Source organism: Rhinopithecus bieti, unplaced genomic scaffold (genome assembly GCF_001698545.2).
Source record: "Rhinopithecus bieti isolate Rb0 unplaced genomic scaffold, ASM169854v2 scaffold_73599, whole genome shotgun sequence".
NCBI lineage: Eukaryota > Metazoa > Chordata > Mammalia > Primates > Cercopithecidae > Rhinopithecus > Rhinopithecus bieti.
This window is the reverse complement of record NW_016827349.1, coordinates 249,942-266,587: the sequence shown is the minus strand read 5'-3', so window position 1 is coordinate 266,587 and position 16,646 is coordinate 249,942. Positions and strand designations below refer to the sequence as shown.

At 46.3% G+C, this 16,646-nt stretch overlaps 1 protein-coding gene across 1 annotated transcript in view; it reads right to left on the bottom strand.

The window, feature by feature from the left end:
- EPB41L4B (erythrocyte membrane protein band 4.1 like 4B) overlaps positions 1-16,646 on the bottom strand; it is a 154,840-nt gene that overhangs the window by 108,805 nt on the left and 29,389 nt on the right. Inside the window, 1 exon segment of the mRNA XM_017863790.1 lies at positions 4,644-4,748. Coding sequence (XP_017719279.1) covers positions 4,644-4,748 — 105 coding nt within the window.

Below are 16,646 nucleotides of genomic sequence, written 5' to 3'. Positions count from 1 at the left end.
AAAAAAAAAAAAATGACTTTGACAGTTGCTTCAGGGCTGGGCAGGGCACTATGGAAACCAGGCCTGGCTCTTTTCAGGGAGCTGGGGATATAAGCTGGGTATGCAGAGAGCCATGCCAAGAGCCCTGCAGCTGCCAACCCTCTGATCTGCATGTCAGGGGCTGGGTGGGAATACCAGTGCTTGAAGGAGGCTCAATTATGGGGCAATAAGCCAATAGCCAAGTGAACCATTCCCTTCCGGGTCCATCTATTACCCTACTGTCCGCAGAAACACCTCCTATGACATCCAATCACCTCCCAGGTCCTGTGAATATCAGTGACCCCAAAAGCCACCTCAGCAGGCTCTCCCCAAAGCCTCTTGTTTAAATTGGCTACGGCTTCTCCCACAGGCAATGCGGGCCTTACGGGTTCCGATCAGCTAACGGTACCTTTTTAGCAGGCTCACGCCGGGGGCAGTGATGACTTCTGGTCCCCCTCACACTGCCCAGCTACAAAGAGGAGACCCATACCCATGTCCTGGTTACAAAAATTTTTCTCCTCCGTTAATTCTCTGAGCTCCTCAAATTCCCCATGAAATAGATGTTATTACGCTACCTCCACTTTACAGCTAGGAAACTGAGGCTCAAGAGTACGGTGTACTAGGAACAGCACATAGACTTGAAATGGCAAAACTTGAGTTTGAGTCCAAGCTGTGCTATTCACTAAGTGACTTGCCAAGGTCTAAGGGCTTTGGTTTCACCATCTAGAAGATGGTAAAAGAAAGATCTAGAAAGATTTGACAAATGGCTCTCCTCAGGTTCCTTCTGGGGCTAAAAAAGGTTCTAGATTATGTGCCTTGTCCCCAAGAATCACCAAGTTAAGAGGAGGAGGTCCTAAGTCTTAGGATCTAATTTTTATATAATCTATATATATGCACACACATAAATGTGTGTATATATACATATATACACACACACATACACATATACATACACACACACACACACACACACACACACTCTTAACAAACCCAAGGCCAAACAGTCAAATGGCCACAGAAGGCAAAATAAGATTGGCACAGAAGAAAAAACACTTTGGAAGTTCAGGACACGCTTCATGAAGGGTGAGGGGGAGTCATCTGAGATGGTCTTGAAGGATGGCTTTAGTTTAAACAGGTGAGAAACAGCAGAAGCAGTAACAGCACAAGCAAAGGCACAGAGGTAAGGGCAGGCATCATCAGACCCAGCCTGTAAGGAGTCCAGCTCAGAAAGCAAAGATGGGAATGACTAGAGGGTCCTGGGAGCTGCTGCCGCCACACAGTTCTTGCATTCTCAGAGCTGGAGGCAGATGAGGATCCCCGCCCTCCCACCTGCTTTTGCCTCATGTTCGTAGAGTTGGATGCTGGAAAGGCCTGAGAGCCTGAGCATCTGCAGGTGTCTGGCCTGGGAAAGCCGCCTGTATCCTGCTGTGAACACCCCTCCTGCTGCACAGTGACAGGGCACTGGCAGGCGGGAAAGCCTGCCAGCCAAGTCAGCAGAGGCTCGTGGCAAAGGCCTTCATAATGGAGTCACAGACTTGGCTTTCTGGGAATCTGAGTGGCTAATGAGGGGTCACTGGGGATGAGGACATGCTGCCAAGGCAAGAGGCATAGGTTCTAATGGCAGAAATGAAAGATCCCTTCTCCTTTCTAACTACAGAAGGCATTTGGAGCAGACAGGCCAACCTCCCCTTTAGACTCAGAATGACTGAACATCAGAATTGTAAGTTTTCTTGGAGAACAGGTCCAAGTACCCCATTTTACAGATGAGGAAACAGAGGCCAGAGGAGCAAGGCAGCCTATGTAAAGCCTACCAAATGAGTCAGAGGCAGAGCCAGGAACGAGGTCCAGTCTGACTTCTAGTCCAGGGCCATAGATATTCTGAAGCCAAAAATACCACATGCTTTAAGACACATAGGAGAAGGCAGAATCAAGAAGAGTTCCAGGGAAGAAGAGGGCTGGAGAGTGGCAGATGCTGGAAACAGGTGGAGGATGCTGGGGACAGAGAGAACTCTAAATGTGGCATTCAGGAAGCAAGTGGAACTAGGACTGCCGCTGCAGGTGTAGAGAGTTGATGGAGAAGTAGGCATGCTCCCTTCACGTAAGGCACAAAAAAAAAAAAAAAAAAAAAAAAAAAAAAGATGGACAGAATCGGAGGTGTAGGGGAAGAAAATTCAAGGAGTTTTAGATGAACGACCACGGTCTTCTCAGTAGGTGAGGCAACTGCTGGAACAAAGTCTCTGTGGGGACTGGACTAGAGGTCGGTGCTCAGATCCAGACATGGACCTGTCGGGTGGCCAAGAGTCAATCTGGGGCTACTGACGCTCAGGGAGCAGCTAGGGGGCTTGGACTCTGCTGAACCTGTGATCGGTGCTGATGCCAGAAGGCACAGACTGTAGCTCTCTACAGTAACGCCTGGCAGGCTGGGACAAGCCGCAGAGGAAACAGATGGGCCTGCGTGTCAAGGGGAGGCCAGGGGACAGTCACAGGGGCAGGAGAATCAAAGGCCAAGTGAGGACACAGGTGAGGTGCCCTAGGCCTGGCTCGGGCTGGGAGGAAGGCCAGGGCAGGAGGAGGCTGGGAGGGGAGAAAGGGCAGAAGGGGACCACTGTGGGCCAAGTCCAGAGGGAGAGGAACTGGGAAAATGGAAGGAATCAAGGGAAGTTATCCTGGAATGGGGACTGGCAGAATTCTGGATCTTGGAGTGCGGGTGGTGACAGGACCCATGGGAATCTATGTGGGTCTCATCAATCTGCTCAAATGAAGCTTAAATGACAGGAAACTGTCCAGAATATACAGGAGGGCCAGTAACTTCAGTCCTGAGGCTACCCAGAGGAAGAGAAAAACTGAGACACCAAAGTCCTTGAGGGATGAGAAGGACAGTCATGAGGTCAGAGGGTAGGACACTGGTCGGCCCAACTTCATAGGAAGCAGAACTGGACTGAGAGGCGGAAAGGGAAAAGCTGTTCTGCTCTTCTCCCGGGCCGGGTGGGTGGAGTGAGAGTCTCTGTCTGAGAAGTGAGAAGGAACCAGGAGGGTTCGAGGAGGACACAGTTTGAGGAGGACACAGTTTGGGGCGGGGTGGGGTGGCACAACAGGAAGTCCTGAAGTTGCAGAAGAAGTGGCTGAGGTTGAGGGACACATCTGCACAGGGACACCCAGTGGGAGTGTCCACCCCAGAGGCACTGTAGCCAGAATGCATTCCCATCCAGATTCCAATCTGTCACCTAAGGACTCAGCATCTCACAAACATTCTCCAGCAGACCTAATTCCCAGGCACCAATAATTTTGTACATCTTCACCTTACAAATGTCACATCTCACCTGACAACTTCCAGATACAATCAGGAAGTATCTGGTAAGTATCTTCCAGTAGACAGCCTTAACCATTATGAGGAGCTCCAGGTCTCCAGCCCAAACATCCTGACCAGGGAACCCAGCCTTCAATACACTGTCTAAAATAGTGCTTCCCCTTCCCCCCGGCTACCCCTTCCTCGCCTTTATTTTTCTTGACTCCTATTACCATCTGGCATATGACATATCTATGTGCACTGCTTTATCCGCAACGCTCAGCACAGGGCCCAGTGCATAATGGGCACTCCATAAATAGATTTAGATTGTCGAATAAATTATCTTTGAAACCCCAAGCTAGATTTTGCTGGGAAGGGGAACTATGAAGTCATTCCTGCTTTTAAAAAGAGTGGGTCTGAGCTGTGTGGAGTTCACTCATTCTAACATCTCCACTGTGAACAGTTCTGTCTCAGGCAAAGCAAGTAAAGAGCTGACCTAACACAGCCTCCTGGAACCTGCAAGATGGTTCCCAGCAACACCGAGACCTGCTCCGACCCCATCCACCCCCAATCCCACTAAGCCTGGCTGGCATTCAGCTCCATTCACAGCACCTGCTTTCTACCTAGGCAGACTCTGCAAGAAGATGGTGGCACAGCTTCTTCTGCTGGTTAAAAAAAAAAAAAGCACCATTAAAAGAGTTTCTTTCTTCTCTTTTTTCCTTCTTTTTTTTTTTTGGAGACAGGGTCTTACTCTGTCACCCAGGCTGGAATACAGCCACTAGGGAGGCTGAGGTGGCAGGACTGATTGAGCTTACTGCAGCCTTGACCATCCGGGTTCAATCAATCCTCCTACCTCAGCCTCCCTAGTAGCTGGGACTACAGGCACACACCACCATGCCTGGCTAATTTTTGTATTCTTTGTTGAGATGAGGTTTTGCCATGTGGCCCAGGCTGGTTTTGAACTCCTGGACTCAAGCAATCCACCTGCCTCAGTCTCCCGAAGTGCTGAGATTATAGGCATGAGACACTGCCCCCAGCCTAAAAGAACTTCTGTAATGATGTTTCTTCTTTCTACCTTTTCTAGAAATGTCCTTATAATGCATCCCTAATGCATCCCATTCACATCCTCTCCTGGTTATTGGCCACCTCAAGGGTGAGGCATCCTACAGGCATTGTGATGTATGGCACTTGGGCACCACAACCACCATCCCAATGCCTGTTACTGGCACAGTGTCACAGTTTTACTCCTGTTTTTCTCTACCCATTTCTAGCAACTGTAGACGTGCAATTAGCAATGACAAGCCAATCTGTTCTGAAATCAATCAAAGCAATAACTTACCGCAACCTGGGCAGAATCGAGGAACTGGAGGCCAAAGTAATCTGTTTCCACAAGGTCCAAGTGATACACAATCTGATCAAACAAATCCTGGCCTTTGGCATGTTTCTGAAAGACAATTGGGAAGATGAAAAAACTTAGGGTGAGACAGCTAGATAAGAAAAAAAAGGTTAAAAAAAACTCCACTTCTCTTTGTAAACTGCATACATGTCAGCACACACAAATTTTTAAATTAGTAATTAGTTTGATTATAAGTGTAATACAAACTCATGATTAAATAAACTCAAATGCCACATAATAGCATAAAGTTAAGAATCTAGATAACCCTGTTAACTTCTGCTAGTCTCTTTTTACAAAAAGAATACTTTTGGATGAACACCTACATGGGAAGATAAGCTTTGCCAAAATCAGACATGCTTGAAGAAGGGTATAACAGGGCCTTACTCTAGCATAGCGAAAGCTGGGCTGTTTCTCAATGCAGGCAACCTTACTTAGGAAAGAAAGCTCATCCTCTGAAATCGGCTCTTCCAGCCTTCCGATTTCACAAAGTAGGTAACCAATTCTCAGGGAAACCCAAAGACCTGCTGGAAGTCACAGGTCATGAACCAGGACTCAAACTCAAATTCCAGGTTCATGCCAAGGTTTTGAGTATGTGGTATACACATGGGGCATGAGCACAAGAAAGCAGTCGGAGAAACAAGGGGTCAAGTCCTGCATCTGCCACTTGACTTCGTACAAGTCACTCCTCCTAACGCTTCTATTCCTGACCCTGTAAAATGGACCTCAGGATACCTGCTCTCCCCAGCTCTCCTTGGGAAAACTGAGAGAGAGTTCGAATGAGAAACCACTGCAAGAGTACTAAAGTCTTTGACAAATGAAAAGGCTTCCTAAAAGTCACCCAAGCAGAGCAGACATGCTTCTCAGATAAAACGACATCATTGTCAATGGATCCGAACACAAATATGTTTAAATCTAAGTGCCATAATCACAAAGAAAAATAAAAAACCCAGCTCCATACGATGACTCCAGTGGCAACTCCTTATTATGGAAACTGGTAAAGAAAGGGAAAGAATCCAGCAATGACTCTCCCTTTAACTGCAGCACTGGGTAACCTAAGAGTAGACGGCAGCATATGCAAAAATTAATTCAAAGTGCACCAAAGACCTAAATGTAAGAGCTAAAACTATAAAACTCTCAGAATAAAACATAGGCATAAAGCCTCATGGCTTTGAATTAGACAATGATTTCTTAGCTATGACACTAAAAGCACAAGCAACAAAAGAAAAAATAAACTGGACGTCATCAAAATGGGAGACTTTTTTTTTTTTTTTTTTTGCTTCAAAGGACATCGAGATGTGAAGAAAGCGCAGACAACCCAGATGGGAGAACACGTTTGCAAATCTAGACGTGCAAACAAAAACACAAATATCCAATTTAAAAATGGGCAGATGTTATATATGGCTAGTTCCCCCCAAACATACAAATGGTCAATAAACACATGAAAAGATGCTCAGTATCCCTAGTCATTAGGGAAATGCACATCAAAATTACAATCAAATACTACGTCACAATCACTAGGATGGCTATAATTAAAAAGGCTGGGCACAGTGGCTCATGCCTGTAATCCCAACAATTTGGGAGTCTGAGGCAGGCAGATCAGTTGAGATCATGAGTTCGAGACCAGCCTGGCCAACATGGTGAAACCCCGCCTCTAATAAAAATACAAAAATTAGCAGGGTGTGGTGATGGGCACCTGTAATCCCAGCTATTCAGGAGGCTGAGGTGGTAGAATCACTTGAACTGGGGAGGTGGAGGTTGCAGTGAGCCGAGATTGTGCCACTGCACTCAGCCTGTGTGACAGAGTGAGACTGTCTCATAAATAAATAAATAAAAAGACAGATCATAACAAATGCTGGAGAAGTAGAAACCCTCATATACTGCTGAAGGGAATGTAAAACCGTGCAGCTGCTTTGGAAAACAGCCTGGCAGTTCCACAAACGGCTAAACATAGAGTTCGTTACCACGTGACCTAGCAATTCTACTTCTAGGTAAGAGAAATGAAAACATACGTTCATGTAAAAACTTGTACACAAATGATCACAGCAGTATTATTTATCATATTCAAAGGTAGAAACAACCCAAATATCTATCAATTGATGAATGGCTCAACAAAACGCGGTGTAACTGTACAATGGAATATCCCTTGGCTGTAAAAAAGAATGCAGTGCTGATACGCACTTCCACATGGATGGGCCTAGAAAACATTACACTAAGTGAAAGAAGCCAGACACCAAGGGCCACCACACATCAGATGATCTGTTTATAAGGAAACCTCCAAAGTAGGGAAATCTATAGAGCCAGAAATTAGATTAGTGGGTGCTTCAGGCAGAGGGGTTTGGGGGATGAGAGCTAAGGGGAGTACGGTTATTCGTGAGGGGGAAGGGGGATTTAAATGAAATGTTCTAAAATTGGTTGTGGTGACAGCTGCACAACTCTGTGAATATACTAAGAGCTGCTGGATTGTACACTTTAGATAGGCAAACTGTATGGCATGTGAATCTAAATAAAGCTTTTAAAAACAGTAGGTCGGTGGAGTTTTTCTTTATTGAAGTATTTCAACAAATAAATGAAGAAGAAATAATAGAACTGCAATATCATTACTTTGCAACCCCTAATGGGTGGTAGGCTCTAAGTACTGAACATCAGTGGCTACTAACATCACGACAGGAGACAACTAGACATTACGTACCTCCTGATAAGAACACCCCATCACCTAAGATGTAACCTTGCTCCCCAACCTCTCTCTCCGCAAGATTTAGCCTGTGAGAACCAGTCAGGACAAATGATCTCATTTCTTTCTTTTTTTTTTTTTTGAAATGGAGTTTCACTCTTGTCGCCCAGGCAACAAGACCCATTGCAACTTCTGCCTCCTGAATTGAAGCGATTCTCCAGCCTCAGCCTCCCGAGTAGCTGGGATTACAGGCATGCACCACCAAGCCAGGCTAATTTTTGTATTTTTAGTAGAGGTGGGGTTTCACCATGTTGGCCAGGCTGGTCTCAAACTCCTGACCTCAAGTGATCCGCCTACCTTGGCTTCCCAAAGTGCTGGGATTAGAGGCGTGAGCCACTGCACCCAGCCAAATGATCCCATTTCTTTAGGAAAGAGAAGAGATAGAGGGGATATCTACAGATTAAAAGAAATGTAAAAGACCTGTTTTTCTTTCTTTTTTTTTTTGAGATAGAGTCTTGCTCTGTCGCCCAGGCTGGAGGGGCTGGAGTGCAGTGGCGCGATCTAGGCTCAATGCAAGCTCCGCCTCCCACATTCACGCCATTCTCCTGCCTCGGCCTCCCGAGTAGCTGGGACTACAGGCGTCTGCCACCACACCTGGCTAATTTTTTGTATTTTTAGTAGAGACGGGGTTTCACTGTGTTAGCCAGGATGGTCTCGAACTCCTGACCTCGTGATCTGCCCTCCTGGGCTTCCCAAAGTGCTGGGATTACAGGCATGAGTCACCACGCCCGGCTAAGACATGTGTTTCTTAAAAGCTAAATGAAACTGCGATGTCTAAGGATGCACACTTGGGTGATAAAACTAGAGAAGAACAAGGAAGTGGCCACAATAAAGTCAGGTAATTGTTGATCTTGTGGCAAGGTTACACTAAGGGTTTCTGGGCGGTGGGCAGGGTTCTCCCCTGACTTGTGTTGTGGTACCAGGATGTCTGCCTTCTCGTAACCCAGTAAACTGGGTACCTTTGTTTTCTTTGTGCAGCTGTATTTGTGTGACACACACAACAGCAATAACACAAAGTAAAAACAAAAAACGAAAACTGCATCATGGGATTACAGCCTTTAGGCTCTTTCCTTCCTCGATATACTCCGCCAAAGGCAACAGATCAACAGAAGCAGAAGGCAGGATGTGCAACTGGAGAAACGGGGCTGGGGGGATGAGACGGCCTCATCTCTCTACCACAGGGACGCAGAACTATGACACATCAACACTCTAGAATACTGTTCAGCCATTATAAAAGATAATTATGAAGATGAGATAAAAAACAAGGAAAATTATAACGACAATGTTAGGTAAACAGACTTTAAAGGAATAAGCAAGCTGTGATTACAACTAAATAAAAATACATATGTGTTATGTACATAGACTGCTTGATAAAAACAGGAAATTTGCTAAAATGAACATAGTTGTACAGATGCTCCTTATGATGGGATTACATCTCAATAAACCTATTACAAGTTGTAAATGCACTTAAGGCCAGGCACAGTGGCGCATGCCTGTAATTTCAGTACTTCGGGAGGCTGAGGCTGGAGGATTGCTTGAGGCCAGGAGTTCGAGATCAGCCTGGGCAACAAAGCAAGACTCCATCTCTACAAAAAAGTAAAAACAACAACAAAAAAATTAGTTGGGCATGGTGGCATGCATCTGTAGTCCTAGCTACTCAGGAGGCTGAGGCAGAAGGGTCTTCAATTTGAAGTTTGAGGTTGCAATAAGCTGCATTGTACCACTGTACTCCAGCTTGGGTGACAGAGTGAGACCTTGACTCAAAAAAAAAAAAAAAGAAAGAAAGAAAAGAAAAGAAAAAATGCACTTAATACATCTAACCTACTGAACATCACAGCTTAACCTAGCCTACCTTAAACGTGCTCAGCAAAAATCATTGAACACAAAGCCTATTGTGTAATAAAGTATTGAATATCTCACGTAATTTATTGAATAATGTACTGAAAGTGAAAAACAGAACGGTCGCATGGGTACCCAAAGTATGGTTTTCACTGAGTGCATTATTACTTTCACACCATCATAAAGCCACAGAATCCTTAGTTGAACCACTGTAAATTGGAAACCATCTATATTAGGATGGAGCACAGAGAAACTGCGGGTGGCTCTGTTCCCAAGTTCTTTTTTTGTTTAAGACAGGGTCTTGCTCTGTTGCCCAGGCTGGAGTGCAGTGGCAGGATCCTAATTCACTATAGCCTTGAACTCCTGGGCTCAAAGGATCCCCCTGCCTCAGCCTCCCCAGTAGCTTGGATTACGGGCACACCCCAGCACATGGGCTAATTTTAAAATATTTTGTAGAGGCGGGGTCTTGCTATGTTGCCCACGCTGGTCTTAAAAGTGATCCACCTCGGCCTCCCAAAGCACTGGGATTGGAGGCGTGAGCCCCCGCGCCTGGCTTCTCCCCAGGTCTTAACAGTGATCTTCTGGCAGCTGTCAGAGACCAAATACAATTTCTTAAAAATCACCATTCTGGTACTTTTCCTTCTTGACCTTAACAACCCATCCTTTGGGTATTTTTTTCCCCTATTACTATGCATCGCTACTGGCTCTACACAATACCTATTATCATGGCTCCAGTGCTTCATTAGAGAATCTGCTAGTGGGACAGAACTAGTTAAGTAACACTTTTAGCAGCAGGATGTGGCAGAAAAATTGGGCCAGGAGGAAGTAAGAAACCTGTGCTCCAGTCCCAGATGCACCACCAACTGCAACCCTTAAGCAATTCACAATTTCCCCAAATCCATATTGCCAACCCAGACTGATCCTGCAGCAGCAAATCTGCCATGGTGCCCTGAATACACAGGGCCACCAAAACTCAAATGGCCCCAAATCCAACCTGTTCCCCACCTGGGTCTCTCTGTTTTGGTTCCGGGCTGACCATCCCATCACTCACAGAGTACTAACTGAACCATCACAGTTCTACTTATGTAAAATGAAGAGGGTTAGCCTAAGTTTCTGTCTAGGTCACTCCAAATCTCACTTTTCTGATGTTTCTAAAATCTTAGAAACATTAGTGTAGAAGGGGCTCGAGGTGGAGGTTGGGGAAGGGATCTTTCGAGGGGTGGCAGGTCCTTCCTGCCATGCTAGACGCTCACTGAGCAGCCTCCGGGGTGGAAGACAGCAGGGGCTGGGGGATAGGTACCATCTTAACAATTCTGATGCCTTTTTTATATATCTATAACTGCCCCTCCCATATGTCCCCTAAGTATGTTCTTTGTTTGCTACCTTCTGCTGGAAGAGAGAATTCCTAACAGCCCTTTCCAGCTTCAAGAATAATCTGGTTGAATTATGAGGGCTGGAATGGAGGGGTCCTCCAAACAGGGGATCCCAGTGGGTTACCAGGTAGAATGAAGACAAGGTGATCGAGGTCACTGCCCTTGAAACCACCATCTCTCACTCCTCCCAGCCTGCAATGTGCCCTCTCAAAACTAAGAAAGCTCCAGGTAGCTTACTTTGCCTGCACTGCCAGCCTGGACACCTCACCTGGGGCAACTCCTACAATTCCACAAACTGCCATCTCAGGCTTAGCCCAAACATTCTGTCTTTCAGGAGCCTCCTCAACTCTACTCCCGCCCCCGGAGAAGTAAATGTTCCCTCCTTGGCATTCCTGTAAGCAGGTGTGTGCCTTAAGTATATATACACTCATCACACTGTACTGCAGCTGCCTGTGCTCCTGTGTCAGAATCCTACTTCTGACTGAGAGCGCTTACTCCCTGAGGACAGGGACCAGCTGTGTTCATCTGAGTACCCACATCTCTGGTCCCTCTATCCCCAAAGCACAGTGCCTGGCTGGCACACAGCAGGAGCTCCATAAATGACTATTTTATGCAGGGGTGGGTGGGTGGGTGGGTGGGTGGATGGGTGGATGGATGGATGTGAATGGAAGGATGGATAGCAGTGGGAGCGGGGTAAGGTCTGGGGCCAAGAAAGAGATGCTTTGGATGAGCCATGCTACAACACTGACAACAGACTGGTGATGCTCTACCAGCAGCAGGCCTAAAAAAGAGGATACACTCATTAAAATCTTTTCGAATTAAGTATTCCATGAACAAGCACTGAGGGAACCGTGTGCACTGCCAAGGCTGTTTACCTAAGCATAATTTTGTTGCTATGATGTGACGCGCTGTCTAGTGGTTAACAGAAGGTGAGTTACTGTGACAAGCCTGGAAAGCCATTTCTTGTTGCCTTATCGTTACCCAGGTCTCCCTCTCTGTGATGAATTCATCCACTTATTTAACAAATATTTGCCAATTGCTCATCAAGTCCCAACCACCACTCCGGGTGTTGCGGACACAACTCACGTTACTCCCTCACTATGGGAAGCCCTATAGGAACTAAAGGAAGTTCTCTCTGAACAAGTACTTCTCGAGGGGCCAAGTCATCCAAAACAGGGTTGAGACTCAAACCCAGAGATAGCAACGCCACTTCCCTCCCTGCCTTCTTAAGCAGAATGTACTGAATGTAACAGCTAAGTTGGGATCCCCATTCTGAAATGCAATAATGCTCCATCTCCTTCCAGACTTGTATGGTGAGCTGTTCCCAAACACAGCAGCCTCCAGAGAGCTCCTACCTTTGAGGTCTTGCATCGATGTTTTCTAGTTTTTCTGCCAACACATTAACTTTTCACAAAGACCAGCAACTGGTGGTTTTGAGTCAGTCTATGCAACAGCTCCTTCTGATGACATGAGCTAAAAATAACCCAGCTCATTAAAATCATGTGTAAAATAAGAGTACACAGTTGCCAGTGTAAGACTGGGGTGGGCAGGCAGCCAGCAGGAGAAGGGATGGACATTGGGATATCTTTGCTGGCCAGCCTGAGATTCTTATTTTGCTTATTCACTGGTTCCTAGCTGTGCTCCTGATGAGGGAGACTGCTGGACAGTTGATGTCTTAACTGCCCCCCAAAATAAATGAACTATCCTGACCTTCTTAGATCAGATGCTGCTGACAATGGTCTGACTGCAACCTGACCCAACTGCAACATTAACAGGTCAGATCTGGTCCTGGAAGAACAAAGAGGATAGAAGCCAACCCATCCAAATCTCATTAGTCTCAATAGCGTAAGATGCCAGGCATCCCAGGCAGGTTTGAAAGGAGGAAATAAGCTGTATGTGAGCATGCCAGTCGGATGTATACATCCTACTTGTGAACTGAATTGCAAAAGCACGGTGCCTATGCAGTCAAAGTGATCTCAGGAACCATCTCCTTGAGGGTAAACGTGGCTCTCCTCTATCCACCTACCCCACATCCATCAGATGGGCGTGTCTTTCTTTTTTGAGACAGGGTCTTGTTCTGTTACCCAAGGTGGAGTACAGTGGTGCCATCACGGCTAACAGCAGCCTTGACCTCCCGGGCTCAAGCAATCCTCCCACTTCAGCCTCCCAAGTAGCTGAGACCACAGGTGCACTTCACTATGGGGTCCCACTATGTTGCCTAGGCTGATCTTAAACTCCTGGGCTTAAGTGATCCTTCTACCTCGGCCTCCCAAAGTGTTGGGATTACAGGTGTGAGCCACTAATCCTGGCTGGTAAGTCTGTGGCCAGCTTCGGGAAGGCCTCTTCCCTTCCATCTCCATCACAGCTCAAGCCATGTGACTTTTGTACCTGGACCACAGCAACAGGACCCCAAGTGGTCCCATGCTACAGTCTGAATAATGGGTCCCTCCAAATTCATACATTGAAAACTAATATCCAGTGTGATGGTACTAAGACGTGGGGCCTTCAGGCCCCATCGCTAGGGCTCTGCCCTCAGGAATGGGACTAGCACCTTTATAAGACATTGAAGCCAGCAGCCTTGCCCCTGCTGCTGCGTGAGGATGCAGCAACAGGGTGCCAGCCACGAGGACCTCACCAGCTACTGAATCTGCTGGCTCCTTGATCTTGGATATCCAGGCCCCAGAACTGTAAGAAAAAGTTTCTGGGCCAGGCATGGTGGCTCACGTCTATAATGCCAACACTTTGGGAGGCCACGGCAAGAGGATTGCTTGAGTCCAGGAGTTCCAGACCAACCTGGGCAAGACAGGGAAACCCCATCTCTACAATAATAAAAAAAATGAGCAGGTGTGGTGGTATGTGCCTGTAATCCCAACTACTCAAGAGGCTGAGGTAGGAGGATCACTTGAGCCCAGGAGGTTGAGGCTGCAGTGAGCTGTTCATGCCACTGCACTCTAGCTTGGGTAACAGAGCAAGACCTTGTCAAAAAAAAGAAAACAGAAAAAGAAGGAAAGGAAGGAAAAAGGAAAGAAAGAAAAGAAAGGAAAGAAAGAAAGTTTCTGTTGTTTATAATTAACCCAATCTAAGGTATTTGGTCACAGTGGTCCAGAAGGACTAAGACAGCCACCCCGCAGTGGGCCCCTCCTGACGCCCATCTTCCCTGTGTTTGCCAGAATGCTCTTTCCGTAAACACAGCCCTCGTCTCGGTCACTTCTCTGCTCAAAAAACATCCACCAGGGAATGAAGTGCAGGTTCCTCAGCCTGGTGTCAGGGACTCTGCACCCATCAACCCTGCCCAACCTAATTCAAGTTTTATCCCTCCCAGGACCCTACATGTACCCTGGGCTCTGGTCAAACTACGAAGCGTGTTGCTCTCCAAATACAAGGCCCACCCCCCCATGCACCGCAGGCCCCACCTCTCAGGCTTGGCTTGTGTCCTTCCTTTGCCTAGGATGCCCTTCTCCCGCACCCCCATTCCTTTCTCCACCAGCAGCAAGCCAGTCTCCAGGGCCAATTTCAAGTAACACTCTTCATTATTCAGCTTCCTTGTTGGCAGCACCCTGCCCTATTCAGATTTGCTTCTCTGCCAGCTAACATTCTAAGGCTCAATAAACATAAACACTAATGTTGATTAAGGAGAATCCTCAGTTCCTACAACAGTCTTCAAACAACTCACTTTTCAGAAGCCTGATCTGCCTAGTCCAAATCCGTCGGAATTCTCTGTAGCTGGCCAGGACCTGGATGCAGAACCCTGTTACTCCTGTCATCCCTTCCAGACCCCTCGTCTGTCCTAATGCACACTAAGACACTGATGTTTTGGAAGCCATATCCTACTGTGGTCTATCCTTGTGGCTAACAAAATGCTACGCCTTTTATGTACAAAATACTAACAAGTCCTGGGTTAAAAAAACAACCAAAATAATTGTAATGATGGTTTCTAACCCCAAGTGCAGGCTGTGCATTTGTTCCAACTAAATTGCATCCTATTTAAATTGGCCTATGATCTATCCTATTAAAAACATTTACAAGTCTCAGTTTGTCATTCCACTTATCAGTGATTGATCCCTGTTTTACAACACGTGGGAAATCTGCTAAGCAGGCCTGACATGGGGAGTGCTGGTGCTGGGGTATCTTTATTTTCTTCTACAGTACCCAATGGCACCTGTCCGATGGTAACTTCAACCGCAGGCATGACTGCACACAGATGTACCACATGGGGCTGTGCCCTGGGACTCTGTGAGGCAGAAATGGTGGGTTGGAAACTAGTTCTACCACTTCTCTAGCAATATGACCATGGCCTTAGGCACCTCCAAGTCTTGGAGTACTCTCATCTGCCCTGTCACCCTTGCTAAATTATGCTAATAATGAAAACGCAAGACAGCAAATGAGCATACACTGTGCACTCTGGTGCTCTACACAAAGGAATTATTATGACTTTCATTGAAACCTATTTCTCCCACTTGTCCACAGGAATAACACGGTGTGCTTTTGTCAGATGCTTAATAAAATAGAGCTATGTGAAGTTTAGTAATTTCGCTGAAAGAAAAATTGAGGTTAGTCCAGTTTGGGGACTTTTGTAAACCCATGTTCATCTCTAGAGATCAATTCCTTCTTTTCCAAGTCCTTAAACACCCCAAGTTTAAATTGCTGTTCCAGAGGTCCACCTGGGATCAGCAGTTGGCTTCCCAGCTAGCAGTTCCCAGAAGGCACCAAGGCCTTTTTCAGCTATTTCTAGGAAGTGTTGATTTCATGATCAGTTACCAGCTCTGCCCTCCCCCCAATAATTTGCCATTTTCTATAAGCCTTGGCAGGAAACTAGCCATATCTCTCTCTCTCTCTCTCTCTCTCTCTCTCACACACACACACACACACACACACACACACACACAGACACACCCCACTAAGTGGCCCAGGAGTTCCCACTGCCAACACTGCTAAGTCATCATAAACAAATATAAACTGTTTACTCTTGGACATCATAAATACAAATATCTGAAATTACCAAATACGTTATCTTAACATTTCATCACGAGTAAGAAATACCATCTCAGCCATCAGCAAGATTTGGTGACTTAAAACTAGAAAGCAATGATGTAAAGACCATGCAGAAGTGTCCCTGGTCTACTGGACTTACGGCCAGGCTGTCCAGCTTATAAATTTCACCTCCCAGTTGAAGAGTGCCTCCATGTTACAAAGGTTCCATGACTCCATTTTGCAGAGGAGACTGAGCCTCAGGGAAGTTACGTCATCAATTCATACCACTTGTAAGTGGCAGAACTATAATAGGGGCCCAGCCTTCCTGATTTTTAGGACAGAGTTCTTTCTATCTCATCCCACTACCTCTCTAGCCATCTCATTCACCTCTTTAGCTCCAAGCACATATAATATGCGTTGCAAACAAGAAATATTTCTTAAGCTCAATTTAACACTTAAATACTGAAAGCCTATTCCACGCATGGTCTTGGCTAGGGTTGAGATACAAGGCCACACACAGTCCAACAAACAGATCTCATGGTGGGGAGGCAATTCCCAATTCCCACTTAGTCTGAAGGGCAGGAAAGCTGCAGCACAGTGAAAAGCAGATTATTTGCTCACAAACTAACACACAAGCCAAGACACTCTAGTGAGGAGGGACGTCAACAGTCTAGGCGGCTCCTGGAAACTCAATTCTGGTAAAACAGAGCACATGTTATTAATTTCCTGACTTGCCTGGCTAACAATCTCTTAGAAATCAGAGGAAGCAACAAAACAACGGTCCTTAATTTTGATCAACAAGGAAGTAAGAACAATCTTAGAAGAAAGCGACTGCTTGTCATCTTGGTGTGTGAGTCCGTGAAAGGAGGCATTGATGATCGGTTCCACGGATGACCAGGGTCCTCCTCACTCCATGGGCAAGGAGCTTCCAATGTGCTGTAGGAGGGCCAGACAGGCAGATTCTAGGCTTAACTGTTTCACCACAGAACCACAGCTGCACTGGCTTCGACTCATGGAGAGATCAATTTAAAA